The sequence below is a fragment of the Zootoca vivipara genome, chromosome 9 (assembly GCF_963506605.1).
Source record: "Zootoca vivipara chromosome 9, rZooViv1.1, whole genome shotgun sequence".
NCBI classification, from domain to species: domain Eukaryota; kingdom Metazoa; phylum Chordata; class Lepidosauria; order Squamata; family Lacertidae; genus Zootoca; species Zootoca vivipara.
In genome coordinates, this window is record NC_083284.1 from 20,172,810 (window position 1) to 20,200,636 (window position 27,827).

General features: G+C 43.5%; 1 protein-coding gene across 3 annotated transcripts in view; it reads left to right on the top strand.

Annotated features, from left to right (window-relative positions):
- The first annotated feature begins 16,281 nt into the window (after nucleotides 1–16,281).
- The window catches only part of RAP1GDS1 (Rap1 GTPase-GDP dissociation stimulator 1), a 113,411-nt gene continuing 101,865 nt past the window's right edge, over nucleotides 16,282–27,827 (top strand). For 2 of the 3 annotated variants that reach the window (XM_035112298.2, XM_035112296.2), the window contains exon 1: nucleotides 16,283–16,742. In XM_035112298.2, the coding sequence (XP_034968189.1) occupies nucleotides 16,739–16,742 (4 nt within the window). In that variant the 5' untranslated portion in view covers nucleotides 16,283–16,738. Of the gene's footprint in view, nucleotides 16,743–27,827 lie in introns of all 3 variants that reach the window. The other variant, XM_035112295.2, reaches the window with a different exon arrangement.

Consider the following 27,827-nt stretch of genomic DNA (forward strand, 5'->3'; position numbering starts at 1 on the left):
CCCCCCAGCAAGCGGAGACTTAGCTGCTCTTGCTAAAGCAAAGCCCTTTCCACATTAATTTTTTTGCTTCTGGGGGGGCAGCTGCCCCCTTCTGCCCCCCCTGCCTACGCCCATGACCCCCAGAGAGAAAGGCATATTGTAGCAGCAGACCTCAGGCACATTCAGATAAATGCCCAATTTGGCATTTGCTTGTTCATCACTCAGTGAGTAGAACCAACAAGTGATGACATGTACATGTGAAAGGGTCATCACAGATCAAACACCACAGTAGATCTTTCATCTCGCCCTCAAACACAGTATTTTAAAACAGAGGCTGTTGGCACTGCATGAGTCATCAAGTGATGTACATGTGGTAAAGAATATCTGAAAGGTACAATTTGTGAATACAGTATTTAGATGAGGGGCCTTCTAAGCAGTGCCAGAAGAAGAATCTCCTAGTAATTCTCTAGATGACTATTGGATTGAGTGCAGTTATTGCCTCTGGCCTCAGTTATATTACAATCATACCTCGTGTTACGTTTGCTTCGCGTTGCGGCTTTTCAAGTTATGAATGCGGCAACCCCGGAAGTGTTTACTTCCAGGTTCGCCGCACGCGCAGAAGCGACACTCTACTTAGGGACTTTTTTGGGTGGAAACATCACCCCGAAAAAGATCGCGTTCGTAAGTAGAGGTACCACTGTACATCCCAAAATAAACAGTTTGGGTTTCCTTTACAGGAAACAGAAGCTTTTAGAGAACACCTCTGAAACTCTTACAACACCACATTCGTGTGCAATTTAGCTGAAATGAGAATGTAAGCTACTATAAATCTGAACTCTATTTTTAATCAGAGAGGTAAAGAATTATTCTTTGTAAGGCTATTCAAAAGTGCCACCTCCTATTTCTGAGTTGAAAGTTGTGTACCACTGATACATTTGAGCATCCTGTGAATAACTGGATTGCTATCCAAAATATCCTCCCGCACCATTGTGCTTCTAAAGGTGCTTTTTAAAAGTTCTGGCCATCTTTGGCTTTCTGCAAAAGGAAGTACATAACATGTTACGCTTCATGTCCTGACAGAATCAACTTCACTTTAGAAGCCCTCCTGCAGAGATTACATAACATACATACACAATTTGAGAGTTTATGGAAAGCCAGTAAATCTTTAAGCATAGATTACGGGAATACAAAAGCAGTAATTCATTCATAAAGAGGAATGAGTCATCCATTGTTCAGAGTTATCTAAATGTATTCAGCCAAGGCCAAATGTGCAATGTTCATGCTTGGTTTGAAAGACAAAAAAATATGTCCTTTTTATTCTTGTGACACTTCCTAACCTCAATTATGGTTCCTGAACATGCAAATGAAACACAACTCATACAAAATAGGCTTCATCAGAATGGGGAATGTACACCCCCATGGTTTTCAAGGACCACAGAGGGTTTGTTATTTACAACATTGCAATTTTGTTTAAAATGGGGGGCCGGGGGAATTTTCCACTAATGGTAACAAGATGCATGTAAATCTGAGATATTTTCAGACGTTTGCAAGTACTCGTCAGAATCCTGACAATCCCATATTAATCTCATGTTTTTGATAATCGTGTATGAGTGACTAGCCCTAATATTTGAACTGAGCAGATTTAAAATGTGTATCCTAAAAAATTAAGGCTGCAATCTGTTTACTGGGGAATACGCCTCATTGGATTCAATAGGACTTATTTCTGAGTAGGCATGGATGGGGTTGTGTAAATTCCTGGTTTAAGGCACTTCAGGTGGTTAATCTTAAACACAGCTACAAAAAGGCATTGATCCAATTCTGTCACACCCCTTAGCTATCCTGTATATAGAAATGGAGTGAGCTCATATTAAGGCTGGAAGCTTTCCTGCAGTCCCTTGCTAAGCCTAGCCAGCAGAACCCTCTGTGGAACCCACATGAACATGAGGTTGCACTATTGCTCGGGTATGTTGACTCCTTTACTATTTCCAGTAGTTGATCAACATTTTAAGAATGCTGCAAGGCTTCCTGAAATATTCTCTTGCTTCTAGAGCTGAGGAATAGCTTAGTTGGCACAGCATGAGACTCTTAATCTTGGGGTCATGGGTTCGAGCCCCACACTGGGCAAAAGGTTCCTGCATTGCAGGGGCTTCAACTAGATGATCCTTGTGGTCCCTTCCAACTCTACAATTTGGTGGTTCTAATATTCTGGGGAGTATAGCTGGATCAGAGGTTAGGGATCTGTGGATGCTTCCCAGCCCAGGTGGTATAAAAGGAGAGGGGAAATCGAGGAGAGAACTTTTCACACCATTCATATACCAACCAAAACAATTGGGCAAATCTTTGGCTGTGGCCTTGTATGATCTTTTATATTAAAACTGAGCATATCAGGAGCTTTTATTGTTATGGAATGTGGAAGAACTAGGAAAAGAGGTCACCCTCTGAACTGCTTGCTAACTAGCCTCTCATGCCCATTTTCGTGGTTTATTTTTAGAGGGCTCTAGGAACTGCATAATTCATGTAGCAAATGGTTTTGATGCACTTCATGGAAGTCTTCCTATGCACTAAGCAAAAATGATATTGCATGTGCAAACAAATAGTGTTGACTGTCTTTGAGAAATGGTGGGAAATGTTTAAGGTAGCGCACATCAAGTGGTCAAAGCAGTTCATGCATATTATCTTAGTCAACCTTACAACAGCTTTGTCTACCTAACAATTGTTAGGTACTATTGTTATCTACCAGAGGGCTGTATTTCTGGTTGAAGTGTGATTCGAACTGGCTTACACAGTGTACATTCAAAGCTACTATGTTGTCTGGCAAAATTTGTTGCAGAATTGGTATAATCCTAGATCAGGCATCCCCAAACTTCGGCCCTCCAGATGTTTTGGACTACAATTCCCATCTTCCCCGACAACTGGTCCTGTTAGCTAGGGATCATGGGAGTTGTAGGCCAAAACATCTGGAGGGCCGTAGTTTGGGGATGCCTGTCCTAGATTCTGGAGATCAATATTTGGTAAGGGCTTCATAGAAGTGATGAAGTCTGAGCATTATGAAATATTATCTCCCATAACTTGTTCACCTCCAGTCTGGTGATTTTCTGTGGGACAATGAAAACAGAGAAGGAAATGTCACTTAGGCTAGTCTGCCTTACAGAAAATGTTAGTTCAAGGCTTCAGGGCATAGTCTGAAGGTACACAGAATCATAGAGCTGGAAGGTCAACCAGTCCAACCCCCTGCAATGCAGGAATGCAGCAAACATACTGAAGTTAAGATAATCTGAGGTTGTGTACCCACATGCACACGCACACATTTACTTTGCATCCAGTGTGCTCCCTCCACTGCTTTTGGAAGCAGTGTACACGTGACAGCCAAAATCCACATCTATCCTGTAATTTGTTATAAAATGCTGTGTTTTGATACATTTCCTCCAAATTGGGCTGGGGGGGTGATTTTAAGTTTCCCACTTCCTGGCAGAGAATGGCACTGGAGGCGTGCCAGGGGCCAGAAGATTCCATTAGGCGTTGGGAGGCTATCGGCATCAAGCTGGGCTCCTGATGGGTGGGGCACCTGAGCGGACCTAGGCAAAGACTTTGCCCACCCAGGTCCTCTCCAGGGGAATAGAGGGAGAGTTGTTGCACTCTGCCAAAATGCCAAAGTGTCTTGTCAAGCATTTAGCTCATTCAAAACAAGCCATTTCTTATTCTGTCTGCACCAAAATCAGAACCATTTTCAAGTTTTAAGCTGTAGAACCAGCACCACCACCCCGATTTCTCACTATAATGGCAAAATGTGATTCAGCTCATTCACCTTTAACAACAGGGAATAAATAAATACACTTTCATCTCTCTTTCTCCCCTCTCTCGAGTCATGTTACTTATTATTTTATTTCATCAACTTTACACCGCTTGATTGTAAAAAAAAACCTCAAAGTGGTTTGCAAAAGGATTATTATTTGTGTACACAGTGCACATGGCATTTCACATAATTTCCTAATCAAGACAAGTCTTTAACCCCACCCCAGGTTCTTACAGTCTTGATTGTACAGAAAATGACAAGGGAAAAGGAGAGATCCATGGGTAATAAAGAATTAATGTGGACAAATGAAGTCATTGCAAGTACTGTACTAGGTAGACTCTAAGAGATCCTGTTTAAGCAACTGCCTTGCCATGAACACATCAGCATAGTGTCCATTCTGCTAAATAATCTCCAATAATAAATTATTTTTCTGTGTTGTACGCACACTGCATGAATATAGAAAATGGTTATACTGAATAGAAAATGGTCATACAGGAAGATTGCAGTTATGGTATAAGAGTAAGAGAGAGAGAGAGAGAGAGAGAGAGAGAGAGAGAGAGAGAGAGAGAGAGAGAGAGAGAGAGAGAGAGCTGTGATGAATACAGAATTTGCAGTAATGCATTCCCTATACACTGATTCTGACTATCTAATTTTGATATAACAACATGCAAGTGGTGATTAAGAAGCATACACTTCATGAGTCCCTGATGTTTGATTGATTGTCAGCCAGGGTCCATGGATTAAGCTTAATCACTCTACTCATTTATCAACACTAAGGTGAACATGCATTTGTTTGTGTCCTCTGACTTGCTTCTTTAAGCTATAGCTGAAAATTCACTTCCAAAATCCTTATCCCAATGCCTAAACAATTCCCACGAAACCTCTTAACGAAGATGCTTCATCTCCGCAACATTCCTGGGTGTTTCTGCAACTAGCTTCGCCTGTTGCCATTTTCCTTGGGAAAGATACAAGGGCAAGTTGGGGTGTTTGAAAGCTTCCTCTTTTGGCATGTAATTAAATGGAAGCCACGGAGAAACAGTGGAGTATTTTTAAAGCTGGCATTTTGGATGCTTTCATCCTATATCAGTCAGGACCAACAGGCCTGAAATCTAAGCCAGCAGGGTGTTAAGAAGCCAGAACTGTCATTAAATGGGCTATGTAATTATTTGCGGAAAAAGGCAAGGCAGTGCATTTCAGTGAATGGAATGCTGAACTTGGATTGGGAAGATTTAGCTAGGAAACTCATTCAGCTGCAAATCTGAGTGTGGCCAAGGGTCAGCCATTATCTCTTAGCCTTGTTGTTGTTGTTTAGTTGTGTCCGACTCTTCATGACCCCATTGACCAGAGCACGCCAGCCACTCCTGTCTTCCACTGTCTCCCGCAGTTTGGTCAGACTCATGTTCGTAACTTCGAGAACACTGTCCAACCATCTCATCCTCTGTCGTCCCCTTCTCCTTGTGCCCCCAATCTTTCCCATCATCAGGGTCTTTTCCAGGGAGTCTTCTCGTCTCATGAGGTGGCCAAAGTATTGGAGCCTCAGCTTCAGGATCTGTCCTTCCAGTGAGCACTCAGGGCTGATTTCCTTCAGAATGGATAGGTTTGATCTTCTTGCAGTCCATGGGACTCTCAAGAGTCTCCTCCAGCACCATAATTCAAAAACATCAATTCTTCGGTGATCAGCCTTCTTTATGGTCCAGCTCTCACTTCCATACACTACTACTGGGAAAACCATAGTGATGTATCTCTTAGCCTAACTAACCTCAAAGACACATTCTTGGGCTAAGCTACCTTACAGGAGTGCCAGGGGGATAAGATCAGGAAGCCTAATATGTCACATGGTGCTGCTTAGAAGAAGAGTGGAATTAACGTGTTAGGCAAGCAGATTAAGGACACAGGCTTAACCTTCTATGGTTCTGTAAAGGTCACTGGCAACTGATTGCACATTTGAACATTTTTTTAAGAACACATTTTAACCAATTTATATCTAAGCCAGGTTGTATCAACAGTCTGAGGCACAGTTATTTCAAGCACAGCCTTCCCCCACTTGAACCTGATTGGGCCCTAAGACTGAACTCAAAGAAACTGTTCTCTAGACTGTGTCTAAAAGTCCATCAGGTTGGTGTGTACCAGGGACAGAACAAGGTCTTTTTAGTAATGGCCCAACACTTGTGGAATTATCCTGAAAACTCTGCTTAGCTGCAGTTTTTAAGCAGATAGTAAAAATCACTAAGCTGGGCAATTACAAAAAGAATTACTTTTTAATTCCTCTGTTTAATGAATTCACCAGGATTTGCATTTGTTCTAGTACCTGTTTGGATAGCATTTGACATACATTTTAATGATTTTTTTAAATAAAAAAGTTAATAATGTTTATAACTTGGTAAGGAAAAACAGCAGGGAAAACATTGTGCTTCCTTTAGTTGCATTAGACATAACTGTACCTCCGCAGATTTTAACCGCTGTGATCTTTAAACTTTTCCCCTCTGAATTATCTATTCAGTATGCCACATGTTCTCTGATCCATTCATAGATATCTCTATAGAGATAAATTAGCTGCAGTGCAACTGTCTGATAGCATCAACAGCCCCAGAAGGCTATGTGACAGACCACTGGACCTAAGAGAATTTGAAGAAATTTGAACATGAACTGATGTCACTGGATCTCAGTGTCGCTATCAGATACGGCACCCACTGGGATGAGCAGATGCATGTGACTTTAGACAAACATAGGGAGACAAGAAAGGAGAATTTCTTTTGAAGCCAGCAACTAATGGCACAAATCAGGACAGTTCAGCTTCAGAGAGCAGCTTCTATCAAGTAATGTACCAATATGCTGTTCTGGTTCCAACAAAACAAAATACCCTAATATGTATGCATATGGCAGGTAAAATCTTATGATGGACTACAACTGCTTCATCAGAGCTCTAACAACCTGAGGCACCATGAGGCAGACCCAGGATATTGCAAATGCAATACAAACAGGGTACAGAAACATTGCATGGATAATGCAACCAGTGCATATTGTCTAAGTCCTCCATTATTAAACACCATTGGGAACCCCAGGGCAATGTGTGGTAGGTACCCGTGGTAGGAAATTTTGCTGCCATTCCAAGGGCAAAAAAGAGAGATCCAGCCAGATTCAAAGAGACAAGGCTGTTGTTCCAAAGTAGGGTAATGGAGTCGGTAACAGCTCTCTAGTTTCTTATTCCTGTAAACCTGGGTTGGCGTACCCTCCAACATTCCTCAGATGAAAATAGGGACATTCCTCACTCCCCCTGCAGAACATTTCCACCACCACTAACCCAACAGGACCCAGCACACACACACACCCCACTAAGAAAACCCCTTAAACCCCTTAAACCTAATTTTATTTCCTTTGGTAGATTTACAAATAGAAAAACAGGGCGAGATTAGATGTGGACACAAAAGCATTTTTTTATATACAGAAATATGTCTTCTTGAGCTCTGCTCCAGGCAGCCCTGCCTTTTGCCTGCACCTCGGAGCCAGCACATCACATAAGGCTGGGCCTTGGCAGCGGCAGCCTCTTCTCCTAACCCACTCTTTCAAGGGAGGAGGCTGGCAGTGGCGGCCATGAAGGCTGCCACTGCCGCTGCCACTCAGGACAAGTGCCAGCTCATCCTCCTCCCCAAGCTTGGCGCTGGTGGCAACTAGTGGGGGAAATAGGGGTCAAATCAGAAGCTGGGATGGCTTTGTAATTCTGGAACGTTCCCTGGAAAATAGGGACACTTGGAGGGTATGGGTTGGGGAATCTTTTTCAGTCTGAGGCTATCTTTCCTCATGGAGTTCCATCTGGGATCCACTGGTGGGCAGGACCAGAGACAAAAGAAGGGTAGAGTGATATATTTATTAACTTTATATAGTAGGCAACATTCCAGCTGCACAAAACCGAGAGGTTTACACACACACACACACACACACACCTCTCAATAGGATGCAGTCAACTCACAGCTCTGCAATGCATTGTTGCCCATGTCTTATATATGCCCATATATATTGGTGGGGGGAGGAAGGGGGGAGGTGCGGCCAAATTCAACAAATTGTGGCTTTGGGAATATTGAAAACTCAGCAATTCAAAACACCCAGACATGCCTATCCTCTTAACTCCACTTCACTGAATCACAGTTCACCAACTTTACAATTCTAAGACATGTCATTACTGAATCAGGCTTTGCAGAGACTTGCTGTGACAGCACAAAATATTTTTTCCTGTTGTACAAAAATATTCCAAGCTGATTATTTCCCCCTGAAATTTCAGTGGTAACCACATATATACATATCAGCATAATTTAGGAAAATACATCTTCAGGGGAAGGATATGCATAATGGCTATGTTCAGCAGCGAAAGCGGGACATGACCCACAATTTGGGAACAGTAATATGTTATACAGTGGCACATATAGCTAAATATGATAAATGAAGTCTCACTGATTACAACTAAAATTGAGGCATATGTCTGCCACCAACTTAAAATGGATCAGTAGCCACTTCCAAGAAAATCCTGAAACTTGCTACACTTTTAGCATAGAGAGATGATAACATAAGAAAAGTCCTGCAGAATCATACCAAAGGCCCATCTGGTGGGATAAACCACCTTCATATAACTAGCATTCTAACTTCTAATTACATAATGCATGAAGGGGCTAAGACAAGAGTAAGCTGTCTTGCCAGGCTTAGCTACGCCACACCCTTGCACCTTGGGAGGAAAGGTTACAAACTCTTTGTTGTTGTTGTTGTTGTTGTTGTTGTTGTTGTTGTTGTTGTTGTTGTTGTTGTTGTTGTTGCTGTTCTTCCACCATGTGAACCCTACCATTAAGGAGCTCTAAGATGGATGCTCCAATCTTAGACCACATGGCTTTAGCAAGCCATCTTTGTGTTATTATACAAATAATTTAGAAACTTCTTTTTTTTGGAACCTAAGTTATACTGCCTTTCTTTTCTTGTGGCTGTATGGGGAAGCATTTGTAAGTAAAGCATTTTTAACTTACCAAATGTGGGAGCTTTCTATGTTAAAGAAAGTGGGGAACTATAGAATCAATGCGGAGGGGGGTATTTTAAAGGTTTCCAGGCTTTATTTAGTTGCATGGTTTGTGATTTTAAATCTCTGCTGGGACTCTCTTTCCAAAGAGTACTTGCCCCAAACCTGGATCTAGCAATCCAGGGAATTCTCCTTTTTATTTTACCAATATTCTTTTATCTTGAACCAAATCCAAAAACCAACATATGCAGTTCAGCATCCTGTTCTCACAGTGGCCAACCAGATTCCTACAGAAAGCCTGATAGCAGGACCTGAGATCAACAGCACTTTCCTCACTTGTTATTCCCAGGAGGTGGTATTCAAAGGAATACTGCCTTCGACAGCACTGACTCTACCGGTAGAGCAATGATGGCTAGTAGTCACTGATAGCCTATACACTGAATTTGTATAGAGTACACTCTTTTTCAGAGCAATGTATACACTCTGCTAAGGGGTGGTGGTGAGATATAACATTCTGTGCCGAGCTATCTCTGAAGCTGCTGTTCCTCTTACATAACTAAAGTTTCATCTTTGTCCACTGCTACTTTACTATAAAACACTTAAAAACTTAAAAACACTGCTTGGTATTTTATCTTTTTTTGTGTTGCCGTTCACTTCTTTGCTATAATTTTGCTGTTGCTTTACCTTGTTCTGTACTTACTAAAAGTACAGTAAAAACTGTTTACAAAAAAATCTGCACAAAGAAAATAGTTATTTGACCACATATATTTTCTTATTTCTTCATAATTCAGTCTGCTTCAGAAGAGTCGTCTGTCAAGCCTCAAGTTTAGTTTAGTTGGTTCATTCAATTGATAGATTGCTTCAGTCAAAAGAAGCCTCAGAATGATTTACAGAAGCAATAACACACAAAATATAATATACTATCTTTTAAAGCAATGTGGGACCCAGGTGGCGCTGTGGGTTAAACCACAGAGTCTAGGGCTTGCTGATCAGAAGGTCGGCGGTTCGAATCCCTGCAATGGGGCGAGCTTCTGTTGCTCGGTCCCAGCTCCTGCCCACCTAGCAGTTCGAAAGCACATCAAAGTGCAAGTAGATAAATAGGGACCACTCCGGCAGGAAGGTAAACTGCATTTCCGTGCGCTGCTCTGGTTTTTAGGGGAGCCACAGTTGTTCAGGTTCTTAGCTTCTTTGGGGGGAGCCAGTGATCTACCAGTGATCTACCACCGACATCCAGTGATCTACTGTTGGACATGCCTGCACTAGTTGTTGGGACTCCCAATGTCTGGTAGCCCCAGCCAGCAGCCCCCATTGTAGTTACACAGCATCTGAAGGGTCACATAAGTTAGCCACCCTGGGCCATACAACATTGTCCTTGCTGGCACAGAAATCAGATGCCATTTTTTTAAAGAAAAGAAAAGAAAGCTGAATTCTCAGGTAGTGAACTGGACTTACTTCCCATCATATGTTTAGCTGAAATATATACCTATTGGTTTTTTAAAATGTTTTAAAGAAAGATCCCTTCTGCTCACTGTCATCCTCCAGCATTTGTGTCCTGCGACCTTCTGTGCTATTAATGCCCAGAACCATTGTTATATCAATGCAGCTACAGCAGACGCCTGACAATGCCAGTGCTCAGCAAGCACAGAGTCAGCAATGTGGGCTTTGATCCTGACACTTTTGATTCTTCCCTGGGAAGAGGGAGGGGGGAACATCGCTCCTACCAGCAATTTCCGTTGCCTGAAGATAAGCATATGAAAACCTGCTGATACAAGCTGTGATCCTCTTGCCACCACCCACACCATAAGTTATCAAGAGAGAAGTGTGGATTTTCAAAGTCATCCTCTCCCACTGGTGTACTGTTACCCGTTCATCTCTGGCCCTTAGGCAAAACTGCACAGATACACAGAGATTATCCGTAATAACACTCAAACACTTACTCTTTTAACTGTACTTCTCTGAGAACGGCAAAGTTTCACACTGACGATAAACAATTGCTTCTCTTATATAATTAATTCATGCAAAAAGAAGATAAGCCACATCACAGAGGCACAGCATCTGGTGATTTATTCAGATAAAGGGTGGTATATAAATTGAATAAATAATAAATTGAACAAATAAAGCACAATTTCCTGGAAACAATGGAGCAGGTTTTCTCTCCTTCCTCTCCTCCATCCCCAAAGCAATTTGGGCCAGTTTAATTATACTAGGAGTGGTATAATTAAATACAGCCTAAGGGCTCTATTTTTTGGTCTGGGCAAACTTCCAGGGGGCCACAGAAGCAAAAATCATGTACAAGGAATCCCGAGGGCAAATAGAAACACTTGGAGGGCCACATTTGGCCCCTGGGCCTGCGGTTCTCCTCCCATGAGCTGTGTGGACATGGGTTGGGAGAGACATACAGAGTTGCCTTATCCCATATTTGATCTGAATTGAGTAAATAAAAACAACCTAGCTGTGTTTTAAGCAGCTAATGTGTACACACACCCTTAGTCAACTTGGGGAAACTCATTCCTTTCAGGGTGCTTTTAGTCTTCTGGGGTCCCTCACCTGCCAGACACACACATCCCTTATACCTGTCTCTGGCCAAACGAGGCTTTCATGACAAATAAGAGCAGGGCTTTTTTTCCCACCCGGAACTCAGTTCCAGCACCTCTCAGGTGGGTGCCATTGCCATTATAAAGGGAACAAGAGAAGCGTCCCTGGAGAGTTCCAGCACCTCATTTTCTAGAAAAATAGAATAGTTAATAAACTGTGGCGAGAGAGCGTAGCTGAGTGGAAACAATAGAAGGAAGTGTGTCATGGTTTGTTTGGTTATAAAAACTCTCCTCTGCGTCATAGGCTATCTGTAAATCCTTAATAACCAGAGAGCCCGGGCATCCACTTTGGAAGCTAAAAGCTGATAGATAAACAAAACACTTCCAATAATATTTTAAGGAAGCATGAAAAGAAAGACTACTGAGGTATGTAATTTTATTCAAGTTCTGCTGATTCAGAGTCCTTTTTTCTTTTAGTCCATTAGCATTATCGGCAGTTTCATCAACATTTCTCGCCTTGAATAATTTCTTCCAAAGCTGCTTTGCCCTCTCAGTATTTCCTCCACAATAAATGTCTTATATCAGACTGCTAGAACAGCTTGACTCAAGCAGAAGGCAGATGCCACTAAATCTAGATCTATGATCAACTATATTAGGACTGCACAATTCCTTCTTTCCTTTCTACTAGATGTTGAGGCACCAAAAAAAATTGAATTCTTTTTCATCTTAACTGTACATGGACCATGTTCGGATGATTTTCTGCTGCTCATTGGGAGGTTGGTAGGGATGGGAGAGAAATGTGATCCAGTTTGCAATTAAAGGCCACCCTACCTAATTTGCACTTTCTAAAACAACGGAAGAACCAAAACACAACCATCCTTTGCAATTCATGCTTCTCCAAATTTTACATGCAGTTCTCCAGACAAGTAATGTGCATATAAAGCGCACATAAAACGTATATATTAGTGAAAGAGACATGCAAAAATGCATTGTATTAGGGAACACTGCTTTGCCAAAAAACAACAACACTGAACACCAACATATAAACTAATGCATACATCAGAATAAATTCACACTAAAATGCTGATGAATTCTCATTATGATTTTTTTAAAAATAATAAATCACAAACTGATGTGGAAATGTAGAGAAACAAATTTAAAATTGGGAAAATGAAAAACCGAAATGGACCAACTCGCTTGTCACATCCTTAGTGATGGGGGACATTTTTAGCGGTTATGCATATTTCCTGGGTGCTCCATTGCCGCGGCGTAAACAGATACCAATACTGATTTAGCAAGCCATCAAAAGGCAGTCAAAGATGGAGCCACCCAAACCATGTGAGGTAACAATGTTGCAGAAACTGATATTCAATGCAGCCCCTTTTTTATTTCAAACAAAATAAGTAACATCCTAGCTGTCGACCTACATATACAAAGCTGTTCTGGCAATGCTAACATTCTTCCACTTTATCCACCGTAAATGTTATGAAATCATCTCTCTGTTAAGAAAATTAAATCTCTCTGTGTGTGTTTGCCACTAAAGTATTAATAATTTGCTCCCTCCCTCCTGACAGCTTCTTGGAAACTGTGATATCTGCTACACAGACAAAATGCTTTCGGAAGCTCTTTAGAGTAAGGGAGGGGAAAAAATACAAAACTAAGCCAGGGGTGAGAACTGCTGAAGCTTGGGAACTAACAAAGTATGTGAAAAGAAAATGTCAAAAGGTAAAAAGCAATCACAAGTCACTGTGACCTAGCCATGTTTTAAGTCTGAATTTCGGGCTCAGCTCAAGGATCAAAGTCAAGAACACTGCTCTCTATTCAGGCTTCTTCTGACAATTTTTACAGATGGATAGAACTTCAGTGGGGTTATTTATGTTCCTCACCCTGAGAACCGCCACCATCACCCTGGCTGCAAGGACCACAATGGCACATGGACAAGGTTGCTCATATTCAGAATACTACATTAACCAAAAGTGGGCGAGGGGTAATGCTTGGCCATTTGTCATATATCTTTTCAATACATGAAAACAAAATTGGACTGTGGCACTGATAGGGAAGTTTTTTAATGTTTGATGTTCTATTGTGCTTTTAATTCTGTTGGGAGCCACCCAGAGTGGCTGGGGAAACCCAGCCAGATGGGCGGGGTATAAATATATTATTATTATTATTATTATTATTATTATTATTATTATTATTGTATTAGGGTGTGTGGGTATGTGCATGCATATGAACACGGAACTGAAATGTGTTCTGGGTTGTGATTTTTCTATGTTTTATGGTATCTGTACAGTGGACGCTCGGGTTGCGAACGTGATTCGTGCGGGAGGCACGTTTGCAAACCGCGCCACATCTGCGCACGAGCGGATCGCGATTCTGCGCTTCTGTGCATGTGCAAAGCATGATTCAGTTTTTGCGCATGCGCAAGCGCTGAAACCCGGAAGTAACCCATTCTGGGACTTCCAGGTTTGGCGCGGTGCGCAACCCAAAAATGCACAACCTGAAGTGGCCATAACCCGAGATATGACTGTACTTGTCTTTTATATAGTTTTTTTATTAAAGGGGGTGAGAAGGCATTTAAGCGGAAGAGGAGTTTGGATTTGATATCCCGCTTTATCACTACCCAAAGGAGTCTCAAAGCGGCAATCTCCTTTCTCCTCCTCCCCCACAACAGACACCCTGTGAGGTGGGTGGGGCTGAGAGACTTCAAAGAAGTGTGACTAGCCCAAGGTCACCCAGCAGCTGCATGTGGAGGAGCGGAGACGCGAACCCGGTTCCCCAGATTACAAGTCTACGGCTCTTAACCACTACACCACACTGGCTCTCCATTTAACTTCCTCTCCAAAGTGATTGTTAGATTTTAGTTGTCAATTCATGCCCAAATCCAGTTTGACGAAGAACATGGCTATTCACCGTGACCTTTTGCATTCCCATGAGCTTTTGTATCAGCTGTTAATAGGGAAAGAACACATTCAAAGGTTCCAATCTCACCTTTTCCGCTCAGTCCTAAGAAACTTATTTTTAGTCTTCACTTCAGCTCCTTCACAATAGCAAAGCTCATCATTAACAAGCTGTCTCAAACGCTCAGTTCTTGCAAAGGAATTTTACTTAGGCAGAAATAAGGAGAGTTATAAAGCATAGGTTTATTCCTAAGTTTCTCCCACAGATATAACACTAAACAATGTTGTTTCTCATTTGTTGACATTGTAAAAATTACTAGTTATCCTAGAAGAAAAACTTTGATCTGAACTGAGATGGTAACTGGTAATCTCAGTTCTGGTACTGAAAACAACCACCATTTCTAAACTACCATATTGCCCTTGGCTCTAGCTGGTGGACCTTCTTTGGGTTCTATGAAAAAAGAAAAATAGTTCATTCAATCATGAAGTCTGCTCACCCCTGATGTCACAAAGAGTGCTAACCAGTCCCACTAGGCCTCACATGAAGCTAAAAAAGCACCTTCAGTATTTCCTATGAACGTATGAAACAACTGCACACATGAAACTGCCTCACACTGAATCAGATCATTATCTAACTCAACTTTCCCCCATCCTGGTGCCCTCCGGATGTGGCTGGACTGCAGATCCCATCATCCCTGACCATTGACCAATGGTTATGGCAGATGGGTTCTGAAGTCCAAAATCATCTGAAGGGTACCAAGCTTGGGAAGGCTGATACAACTCAGTACTGTCTACTGTGACTGGCAACAGCTCTCCAGGGCCTCAGGCAGATTTCCTGCTACCTGGGATGCTTTTAAAAGATGCCAGGAACCTTGAACCTTCTAGGTGCGAAACAGGTGCTCTCAGGCATGAGCACCGTTATGGGTAGCCAACACTGTGTACTCCAGTTGTTGTTGGGCTGTAATTCCCATCAGCCACAGCTTAAGAGTGTATGTGTTCTTCCTTGGTGCACTTTGTAGGGAAATATTGGTAGTGGTGGGCAAGCTCTTTCGGGGAAACGTGTGTGGTGTACCTTTACTAAAACCTCTCACTGAAGAACCACGGATATGCCTGCCCCCCCCCGAATCTGGAGAAACCCAGAACAGAGGTCAACATCCCATCCCATTGTAAAGGCTCCCTCGGTGTTTTTTGTTAAATAGCAGTGGTGGTAATGTTCAAAGGCTCCTTTCTTAGGGCCGGGGTTGCACTGGAAATTCTCTGCTCTAATGTTCGGGGGTGGGGGGATCAGAACCACCTACCTGTTTGGCTAAGGCCTGTGTTCATAGGATCATAGAATTGTACAGTTCGAAGGTACCCCAAGGCTCATCTAGTCCAACCCCCTGCAATGCAGGCTTTTGCCCAACCCTCGAGCCTGATGCTCTACTAACTGACCCATTCGAACTCCTTTAATATTGCTCTTAATCAGAACACAAAAAACTCTAGTTTTTGGTTGTCTTCAGATTATTTCCAGCGGGAATTAGTTCAGTCAGTGTTAGGAATTTGTGGGCAACAGAGAGCTCTTCACAGGTGGCCCCACCAATTCCAGCCTCTGCATAAGGCACGCAAAAAGGATCGCTTTGCATAGGACAACGTGCATTCACCATTGTTCCACACACAAAAAGGAAACGCACACACCCCAAGCCAAGCCCTTATCTTCTGAAGAGTTCTAGTTTATATACTATAAAACCCATGGCTGGGTCTCACAGTGGGGCCCAGCAGCGTCCAAGCCAAGGGCAGGTGCGGCGGCAAGCAGCAGCAGCAGCAGCAGGGTAGAGACCCTCCCTGCTCGCGGGTCGCAGGCCACGCGGGGCTCCTCCCAGGTGGCGCTCTGCACCCGCCTCCGCACTCCTCCCGCTGTGCTGCCGGCCTTTGTGTAAAGGAGGGCCTTGCCCGGACGTACGGAAAGGCACTGACTCATAATCCAGCCGGCATACACGGTAGCAAAGAGAACAGGATCTCGCCCGGCAGAAAACCCCATTTCACTCCCCTCCGGGCAAAGGGAGGAAGCAGCAGCAGGAGCGGGGCGGACTGCTGGCCTCGAGCCGGCGTGCGCGCGCGCGCCCTGGGCGCACGCACCCCGGAACCGTCCCCTGTGCCTCCGCCTCCTTTCGCTGCTTGCGAGTCAGGGCGCGGGCGCGGGCAAGCCTCCCTCTACCTCCTCCAGCCCGGCGGCGCGCGCACGCACTGGCGTGCACACACACACACGCATACACACACGCACACCCAGGCACGGCAGGAAAGGCAGCGAGCGCCCCGGCTGCCCCTGCCTCCCTGCTAGTCACCCGCCCCTCTGCTCTCCTCTGGCCGCCGCCTGTCCGTGCGCCTCTTGGCCGCAGAGCAGCTGCACCGGCCTTGGGCCCCGCCTGTCCCTCCCTGGCCGCTGGGGAGGCGGCGAGAGCGAAGCAGCCCCGCAGCAGCCGGGTGGGGAGAAAGACTCTCTCTTCTCCCACCAGCGCCTCCTCCTCCTCCTCCTCGCCCCATTTCTCCGGGCGGAAACATGGGTAAGTCACCTCAAACCTCCCCGGCGGGTCACGCAGCGCGGGTCCCCCTCCCAGGGCTCGCCAAAGGAAGCATCTGTTTTTTGGGGGGAGGGAGGTCCAGGCGGAGTCCGAGGAGGTCGGAGAGTTAAAGGGGCTTGTTGGCGAGAGGAGGGTCCCTCAGTCTTTTAGGGGTGGCCGGGGAAATGGGGCCGGGAGGTTGAAGGAAGTGGGGCGTTCTCCCAACGCCACCTCCTCCCAGGCTCTCCTGAGCCGAGCGCACGTTGTGTGGCTTCTTAAGGTGCATCCTTTCCCCGTTGTTGTCCTCCCCCCCCCCACCATTATGGGCCACCACCCCGTCTCTCCAGTTTGCTTCCCTCTTTCTCGCTCAGCGTCCTACAAGCGGGAGAAGGAAGCGGACTTCATGCAACTTCCTCATCCGCACACAACCCGGGGATGAAGCTTGGGGCTGGGTGCAAAGTGCTTCTCTTCTCTCTCCCCCCCCCCCCACCTGCCTTTTCTAATTGATGCTTTCCACCTTCAGCCTCCCAGGGATGTTGCTGTCTTAGGGTACAGCAGGGGTAGCGGATGTATAGGAAGCACATGACGACACAGACTCGGTTCTGATCGAAGTCGTGACTGCCCGGATTGTTAAAATAAAAGTAGATGCTGGCTTGATTTAGGGTGGGTTGAAATGGATGTTGCCTTCAGTGCATTTCTCAGTCACACGAAATCTGTGCGCCTCACAATAAGGACCCCATTCTTAACTTAAAATGCACCAGTGGCCTTTCTTAATATTAAGTTGATGCAGCTCTTGTGATGTTACCAGTAAATCAAGCAGATTAATTAAGCTGAATATCAGTCTAATAAACTTAACCTCAAATAATTTGGCTTGGTGCATTCATAGGCTGGCTTAGTTTCCTCAGTATCAGGTAAATTATCTACGGTGTGTGTTTTGTCACTGTGATAAAGCCAGACTTTGCAGTATCCTTTTAAATATATTCATAATATATGTTACTTGATGCTCTCTTCAGTCTCTTGTAAATTATGGCTTTCTTGTGATGTAAGGCAAGCTATGGACTTAAGGCTGCAATCTTGCATGAACCTACTTCTGAGGAGGCACGCGCAGGATTGCACTGTCATTTGAGAAAGTAGGATTAGCATAGAAATCTTCAGAAAAACCTGTGTTGGTCTTGAAAGTAGTGGGTGTTAACTTGCTAACTCAGCTTTTCCAAGGCCTGGCTCTCCAAACTGCTGATTGCATTGAAGATTTCCTTGGATGGTTTTGCCGGCTGAGACATTTGTCTAAAAACATGATATGAGGTCATATGATGCAGCCACCTTGCTGAAACTACGGTAAGCAGGACTAGGTCTGGCCCATGCATGGATGGGAGTCTACCTGGGAATTCTGTGTATATTCCCTTGAGTCCGATGAGGAAAGAAAAGCAGGATATAAATATACCAAATGAACCTACTGCTGCCTATGACCCTACCTTGTTTTCAGACTAAAAGAAAACCATTATTGTAGGGTATTATATATCCATTGTTAACTTCAATATATAGAAGGGAAACAGGAATTAACTAGCTAGTTACAATGGAGAAATACTAGTGTCATTGATCTATGGCAGAGATAGTGTTCAAACAGGCCAAGATTTAATAAATTTAATATTTGTGTTGGTCATTGCTGGCACATAGACTGTTTCAAAGGTAGAAAGCATGTAGGAAAGGCCTACTTCATCTATTTTTAAAATAGAATATTTCTTGCCACGTAATGTCTAGAGATGGTTAGTACTTACAACAAGCTACCATGCAACTGGCTGTTTGCAAGCCTGTATTAACCATGGCAGGGACGCGGGTGGCGCTGTGGGTTAAACCACGGAGTCAGAAGGTCGGCGGTTCAAATTCCTGCAACAGGCTGAGCTCCCATTGCTCGGTCCCTGCTCCTGCCAACCTAGCAGTTCGAAAGCACATCAAAGTGCAAGCAGATAAATAGGTACCGCTACAGCGGGAAGGTAAATGGCGTTTCCGTGTGCTGCTCTGGTTCACCAGAAGCGGCTTTGTCATGCTGGCCACATGACCTGGAAGCTGTACGCCGGCTCCCTCGGCCAATAACTTGAGATGAGCGCCGCAACCCCAGAGTCAGTCATGACTGGACCTAATGTTCAGGGGTCCCTTTACCTTTACCTTTATAAACCATGGCTCAGGGGGAATTCTTGGAATATCTTCCAGTGCTTGAGCCTACAGAGGTGGTCTTGGTGTGATCAGGTATGGGATACTTGAGTAGTCATGCCAGCAAAGAGGATTGGGAAGGAATCCAAGGCAGGCAGCAAGCAGCAGAATTTAAGCAAAGTAAAAAGTATAGAGTATACCGGAACCAGGCAGATATAAGAGGGTAGAATTTGGTATAAAACGCAGTAGGGCAGTACACCAGTACCCTCTCCCCTTTTGGGGACTGCTTGAGGGAACAGTGAAGTCATGGAAACTAAACTGGTTTCAATGGGTGCAATAGCTGGAGTCCAGGATGTTCTTGAATTTAACCCAAGACAGAACCTGGGAAGGAACCTTGGCTTTTTTTTCATTTTTTCCTTTAAGACAGAAGCATTTTCAGAATAGGACAACACATCGCAGCAGATTCTAGCTTCTGAAAACCCTGTGATTACTTATCCTTATTATAATTTTATATAAATAAATAACAATAATTGTTGTATGGTGATTATATATATTACCCTTCAGATTCCAATAAAACCCAAAGGGAGGTTTACATCAACAGCTGAGAAAGTTAGCCGCATGAGTACGTTAAGAATAATTTAAAATCCTGGGTAAATAAAATATCTTCACTTGGTTCTACAAAATGAATGTGTCTGCTGCTGCAAGCAAGTTCTGATTTTTTTACTGCCTGCTGGCCAAAATGGAAACGGGGCATTCTTGGGGTACTCTAGAATTACATGTTTTGTGCATTGATTCCACCTGATGTACCCTATACGGGAAGTGAAATGCCAGCCACTTGCCATGCTGGGGTCTTGACAACTAGAGGTATGCATGCTAATGATTTGTGTCTGGCATGGCTAGCAGCAAGTGGTGAAAACTGTTCCAGAGGGTCTTGGAACCTATGCGGTGACATTGCCAGAGTGGCTGTACTTGGGATGCTTTGAACTGGGTATGGATTAAGGCACCAGACTGGCTTCTTGCTGCAAGATACCGTAGTAGTGAACTGCAAAAAAAAAAAGCTATTCTGGTATCTGAGATCCACTCTCGAGAATTTCGACAGGAGCACAATGGATCCATCTACTGTTCCCTGCCCAAATTTTACAGAGTGGAACCATTTTGCTTCTGCTCACCCTTACGTAGGATTTGAGAGTGAGCCTGGATGCTGCCATAACATCATTGGTAACAAGTACAGTGTTCCCAAGGCTTTCTTTCCATGTGGGCACACGACTAAGGTTCTTTTGGCTGGCTGTTGGATCTTTTACTGCCCATACTTTCACGTATACTGTACATCATTCTTGTTGAGTAAGACCTTCCTGTACACTGTATCTCTACATGAATGCGTATACTTAACAATGCCTCCTGTTTAAGTGCTTCGGTAACTTGTATCTGTCAGAATTGTGGGGTCTCCGTCTTTCTTTTCTTTCCCCTCCTCATTACCTTTCCCCACTTTGAATTGCAGTCTTAAGTATGCTTATTTGGAATTTGGGGCCTTTGATTACAATGGGGCATGCTTACACCTAGGTGTGTTTAGGATGGCAGGCCTGGCTTGCAGCATTGCATCCTGTTACCTGCTCCTCTTCCCTTCTACCTTCCTTTTTGCAGCACTGGGTTGTAAGGGGTTTTTTTGGGGGGGGGGCTGTAAAGTTGCTGCACACAAAATCATGGTAACAGTTCTGTTATTATGAGAGTTGTTCTAGAGACATTGCATGTAGCACAGAAGTAGTGGCAGAATAAAATTTACCTTATCATAGGAACACAGGGAACACAGGGAGCTGCCTTTTATTGAGTCATGCCTATCTTTCTCTACATCAGGGTGGTCCAGCTTTTCATACCAAGTGGGCCACAAGAGTACTTTGACACAGAACCCGTGGGTCACACACTGCCTTGCCTCATGGAGGGGGGAGGAGGAGTGAGGCCAAAATTTCACACACACACACACACACCTGGCCCTCCTGCTTCCTTCCCAAAGCTGGCTAAGTGAGGTGCTGGCTTTGGGAAGGAGATGTGAGGCTCTGGCAGGGTCCTAGAGCCCCCCTACCTCCTTTCCAAAGCTGGGAAAGCATTAAGTAGGCTTTGGGAAGGAGACTGGATGACTCTAGGACCCTGTCAGAGTCCTAGAGTGCCTCCTTCCCAAATCCCAGATCCTCACTTACCTGGCTTTGGGAAGGCCAGATGGCAGACAGCAGGGGCTGTCAAATGTTGCCTCTCCTGCCACGCATTGGCCTGTAAGTTGAATGGCAGTGGCTCTCCTGAATTTCAGATGGGCACCCTAGCCCTACCTAGAGAAGCCAGGATTGAACTCGGGGCCTTCTGCATTGGAAGCATCTGCTCTGGCACTGAGAAGTAGTTGGGAGAAGAACTTCATACAGCTATGAAGAGGAGGGGTTGTGCGCTCTTGGAAGATGACTGTAATCACAAAGAGCCGTATAATCAAGGGAGCAGTGTTGCCACAGAACGGAGAGTCCACGTAAAGGTTGAATGTATAAATGACTGCTGAGAAGCAGTTTCCCCCCGCATCCTGGTTTTTGCATATACTGCCAGGTCAAAAATCATGAGACCGATATCACAATATGGACTTCAAGCTGGTTTTGAACGGTATATTGCCCAGCCCTATTCCCAGCACACACAAACTTTTGGTTTAATTAGCAAAGCCAATGTAACCCCGTCAGTCCCATTATATTTCACTCTGGTTCCACAGCCATTGCATCACTTCCAGAAGGCTTATTTTCTGAAGTGTTGCTATTATGCATTTCGTTTGGAGGGGAGGGGAGGAGGGAAGGGTTGAGTGAGAGGAGGGGTAAAGAGGACAGAAAAGGCCGCTGCTTAGTTGGCTGTAGGTGGTTCTGCAAGCATCCCTGCTGTTATTGAGGAAGTCCCCATAATCAAAGCTTGAGTGCCTGTACAGTTGCCCTCATTTTCTGCCAGCAGGGCACTCACCAAACTTTGGAGAACCATCTCTCTTTGAAGACAAACCTTTCATAAGATTATTTAAAAAAAAAAAAACCTAGCAAATTGTAATGACTTTTCTGTGCTCAATAATTGTAGTATGAAGCTTTTGAGGTCTATGTGCCAGCTTTCATGTTAATCTTCCTCTCTGCTCTTTACAAGGTTTATTTTCTGCACTTTATAACAGTTGGAAAGCCTGAGAAATAATGTATTGAGGATGTTTTTCCCCTCCAGTACTAGATGTTCTTTGTGAGCTCCTACCCACTTGGTAAATCATGTCGAAGAATCAAACATTTGCTTCTCTGAGCATTAAATTGCTACGTCAGTTTCATGATTAAATGTTTTGAACCTTCTACCCCTAAGAGGGTTGTGTATGCAGTTGGGTTTCATATAGACCTTGTAAACATTAATAACCTAATCAAAAGATGTGTGCCATTAATACATGTACATAGCAGAGTGTGGGAGCTCTGCAATTGTAATAGGTTGGCTGTCACTTATCTAAAGCAATTTTTCTAGAAGGGACTTTCTGAGGAGCTGAGATTTTGTTTCTTTTGAAATTTTCGGCCTGAAAAATATTATCTATAGATATAGATTTATATATACTCAGAACTATATTCAATATGCCAATTTGTATGATTCATTGAATTCATTTGCAATTATTATATAATGTGACAAAGGCTGAATATCTTGCAGTTGGACTTAGGACAGATTTGCAAAAACAAAAATCACTCCGTTACCTTTGGTGAATAAGAATTCAGGTGCCACAACAGAAGTTTCCATTCAGGCCATTAGTAGTACCTACTCAAATACTTAATGGTTGCATGTGTAAATGGGCTAGTAGCTTTTATGGATGTGTTTTCAGGTCTGTCTCATATAGCATGGTATCCAGCATCAAATTAGCTGATGCAACAGGGCTTTTGCTGCACCCAACTGTGGGGTGGAGAGGAAGCAGGATGCTGTCCTGATGGATTAGATGTTGCAAAGTGTGTGCATCTGGTCTTTAACATTTGCTGCTGGTTTGCTGGACATTTTATTAATTTTTTATTAATGTTGGTGGAAATTTCATTACAAACTAGACTTCAGTAGGACCCCCCCCCCCCGATCATGTATTGTCTACCTGGCAGCAAGTCAGTATGTCAAGTCCAAAGTTCAAAACCAGTGTCAGTCCTCACAAGCAAAGTCAAAGGTCAGGAAACACAGTCCAGGGTCAACCCAAGTAGGCCAAGTCTGAAGTCCAGCAGTCAGCATCCGGTCCAGAGACAAACCTGAGCCACAGTCCCAAAGAGGTCCAGGAGCATCCATGCCAAGGTCCACCAACATGGCCACTTCAGTAGACACAGCACCTCAGCTCTGCTTCCCTTTTCTACTTTGCTTGCTGATTGCAGCAACTGGGCTTGATGAGGCATGTGAGCCTCACCTGTCCTGAGCCTACTCCAGCTGAGGAATCACACCCCTCCTCCCAGAGCTAGCGAGCCCCACCTGGCTAGCTAGGGAGCTGGGCTGTGGGCCCTTGCCTGCCTCAGCCTCCTAGAGCGCCCCTGCCACTGCTCCCTACACCTCAGTGCCCACCGTGTTCATGGAGACATGGGCCCCTCTGGTGATGGGACCTGCTGCTCTGGTTCCTGTGCATTGACCTCCACCCCCTCGCCATCTCCCATCACTCTGTGAGTACTTTCTTCCTCATCCCCTGCTTGCCCCGAATTGTCCCAGTCCCAGCTACTCCCATCGCTGGGATCCTTTCCCTGTTGTACTGCCAGTTCATGACATGCATAAGCATTGGCCTATACGGTGGTAACAATGATAAATTATATTGTTTATGTAACACCTGGTGGGGGGAAGTGCGGGTAGGGAAAAGCATCTTTCAGGAATAAGAGCGTGCCATATACTGAGATTTCTGTTCTTGGGTTGCTTCGCTTTATATGGATTTAGGATTGTTGAGTTTTCAAATCTGTTAATAGCTTGGAGTTCTTTTTTTGATGTGTTAAATACTTCTACTCTAAAAAATGCGTTAAGTAAAAAATATGACCTTGTCCATTGAGAAAACATATCGGTGTCTCCATGGAGTGCCCAATGTCCCAGCCCAAAGGTCAGACTTGTGAGGCATCAAAAATTCTATGCAACAAAGGCATTTGGGGCTACAGAGTTTATTGTTACTTTTCTGTTTTGATATGATTGAAGATGCAGTAGAAGTGCATCTTTTGTTGTATTGCTATGTTCTTGGTTTTGGAGGCTTTGGGGCTGAAAATAGGATTATAAATAGTATAATCTGAAGGCAGCCCTGTTTAGGGAGGATTTTCAATGTTTAATAGATTATTGTATTTTATTTTTCTGTCGGAAGCCGCCCAGAGTGGGCGGGGTATAAATAAATTATTATCATTATTATTATAGTTTAGAAAAACAGTGAGTAAGGGGCGTATAAATAACAGCTAATAAGGGTGCAGAATGATGCATGGTGTAGAGAATATGGAAAGGGATAAATTTTAGAACCTTGATCATAATACAGTACTAGAACTCGGCGCTATGTTGAAAGAATCAGGGTAGACAACTTCTTTGCATGGTGTGCAAACGAAGAAGTTTGCTCTATCAGGAAATAGTGAGGGCCATCAGAGTGGCTTTAAAAGTGGCCAGTTTATGGAGGATAAGGCTACCGAGAGCTAGTGGACATGCTGGCTATGTTCTGCTTCCACTGTTGGAGGCAGGGTGCATAGGGAATGGGGGTTGTGCTGTTGTTCTCCAGCCCTTCTTGAGGGCTTCACACAAACATCTGGTTGGCCACTGTGAGAACTGGATGCTGGACTAGATTGCTAGCTGGCATGATATCCAGCAGGGTTCTCTTATGTTTTTAGTAACATGGTGGTGCAGACGATAATGAGAAATGTTTCTGTTATCCCGTGATTGCTTTTTTGGGGGGTGGGGGTGGAGGTTGCAGCAAAAAAAGGCAATTGGCTTAAGGGCACCTAGTGAGTTCATGGTTTAAATGGGCTTCATAGCTCATGTTTAGGGGCAAGTCAACAAGGAATTTCTCCTTTGCAAGCCCCATTTGAAATGATTTGTCAGTGATTTATGTACAAGTAGCAGCGGGGGAATCCTTAAAAATATTGCATCTTCCTTTCTATGCAAGGTGCTTTTTATTTGTATACCATATTGATTTTGGTAGGATAAGCTTCGTGGCTTAGATGATCTTGTAGTTGAAAGTATAACTCTTCACCTAAATCTTTCATTATTATTCTTCCAGCATGTAGCATCAGACTCTCTAGCTAGAGTTCAGCAGTAAACAGACATCAAGCAGTGATGTGGGTTTAATGAAAAAGGTTCCAGAAATTTTCTGATGCTCTGGAAAGCGATCTAATCTAGTCTATTTATTTTACTTATGCTTAGTAGAGAAAGCTAGACACTTCAAAACTGCCATACTTGTCTAATACTGTATTTGCAAGTAATAATTTGTGATTTCTTTCCAAGGAAAAATAAAGCACTTTTTTTTTTCCTGCCCGCATGGAATTTTTTCTGACCGCATTGCTGACATCAACTTTCTTGCACAAATGTTTTAAACAATTTCCAAGTTATTGGCTTGCTCTTTCCACCTACTGTAATGCACAATTATTAGTCCTGACATAGATAGAGCACTGCAACCTCTAACTCACTTACTTTACTTATATTTCTACATTGCATTCTTTAACAGTCATTTAGCACTCTTAAGGCTTATTTCACTATAATTTTGTCAAACTTTCTCTGTATTCAAATAGACGTAAAACCTTAATACCTAATAAAACACAGTAACACCAATAGTATAATGCAGGAATATTAAGAACTTATTCATGAAAGTGCAGATGTAGTAGAGACTTGTTTTTAGGTGTTTGAAATGCATGGGTTTTAAAAGGAATAGAATGACTCTGCATAAACTGTGGCTGAGTTGAACTGTAGCTCTTCGTTAACATTCTTACATAATTATTCTATACTTTTAATAATAATAAAGATTTTTTAAAAATAACTTTCTGGAAGGAAAAACATACACAAAAGCTTTAACTGCCCACCTAAATGCAAGCAGAGAAGAAACCTGGCAGATTTTCCCAGTAGAAAAGCATTGGGTCAGGATTTCTGAAATTGGGTCTCTAGTTGTTTTTGGACTACAACTCCCATTATCCCTAGCTAGCAGGACCAGTGGTCAGGAATGATGGGAATTGTAGTCCAAAAACAGCTGGAGACCAAAGTTTGGGAAACTAGGTGCTACCATAAGGAACGCCTTGCCTTCAGTTCCCACTTTTAATACTTCAGACAAAGGTGGTATAAATGTAAACATGTGCCTTGCACCTCTGCAAATGTATTTTGTCCATGACTTTAGGAGATTTAACTTAGATACAGTATGTACTTTAAGCATTTATTCGAATCAAAATATGACCCTGATTGTTTTTAAAAGTTGCTGTCCAGTTGACCTTGTTGCATGGCCAGCTAGTTCTATATGTAGCCGCATATTAGCATCTATACTGACTTCATTGTTTCACTGCTTTTTGCATGCTGTGATTCCTTAAATAATAATTTGTTCTGCTTTTCTCCTGAACTATGCTGTTTGCTTCCTTCACACCCTACTGTAGATTGTTTGCACCCAGGTTGCAAGATAAACGCAAGTGGTTGAACCAGGAATTTCCTTCCAGATAGACAGAAGTAATTGGTTGCTACTGCAGAGCTTGTCTTCCATTCTAAAATGGAAACGGTACAAGAGATGCTGAGGGCCATTTCCAATATTATTCAACACCTCCATTCTAAATGTGTTTCGTTGGAAGTGCATTACTTTCAGGCAGGTGCAATTTAGGATCACAGCCAAAGCTATTTGATAAACAGCACAGCATTAAAATAAAATCTCAAGGTGGCTTAGAATTAAAAAACAAACCACAGTCCAAGAAACACTGTGAATTCATTAACATCTCAAAAATAACACAGTAATAGCACACTGAAAAAAGAACCATAGCAAACAATGTTGAAAATTAGGATACCAAAATCAAACCATACCTGTTATGTACTGAGCTGAATCCTAGAACAATAGGATTCAGAATCAGCAGTCTGATTGGTCCGCAGGAGCTACCCAATCCAACTCCAGGTGGAAGTGAATACGCAACCTGATTGGCCTGCAGGAGCAGCCAATCAGGCGGCTGGCTGAAGTGAATCTGCAACCTGATTGGCCTGCAGGAAGAAGTCAATCCACAACCTGATTGGCCCACAGGTGTAGCCCTGAAGTAGCCAATCACGCAAGGCCCATTGTGTAAATGTATATAAGCAGATGGTTTTGGGAAAAGAGCGATTCTTCTTCTCTTCTTCTCCTTGATGACTATGAGCTGAATAAAGAGCATGAAATTCACTCTCGACTCCGAGTATATTTCAATACCCGTAAAAAGTTTCCAAACTTCTTCACAGATAAACATTTTTAATATATTTTAATATTTTAGGTAAGCTGCTTTGATATTTTTTTCCCTCAGGGTGGAATATAAATAACAGAAAATAAGTTAGGTGAATATTGTCTAGCTCTCAGCCTAGGATCCACTGAGAAGAAAGATCTGTGGAAAATCCTCTAACAACATGAGGAAAAAAATGTGCTGCACTGTCTGTTGTCTTTCTTTGTCACAGGGATAATTAGAAGGAACTAGAACAGGCACCCCCAAACTGCGGCCCTCCAGATGTTTTGGCCTACAACTCCCATGATCCCTAGCTAACAGGACCAGTGGTCAGGGATGGTGGGAATTGTAGTCCAAAACATCTGGAGGGCCGAAGTTTGGGGGTGCCTGAACTTAGAAGAAGGGTCATGGAAGGGAGTTTTGTCTGAGAATCTAGCAAGATGCTTGACATGATGGTTGCCACACTCCATTGACAACATAGGGTTGCTCTTATAGGAAAGTGTCCATTTTAGCTGGAGACTTGGTGGCTGACGTGATGGTGTCACCTTCCTCCAAACATCTCCCCTTCCCT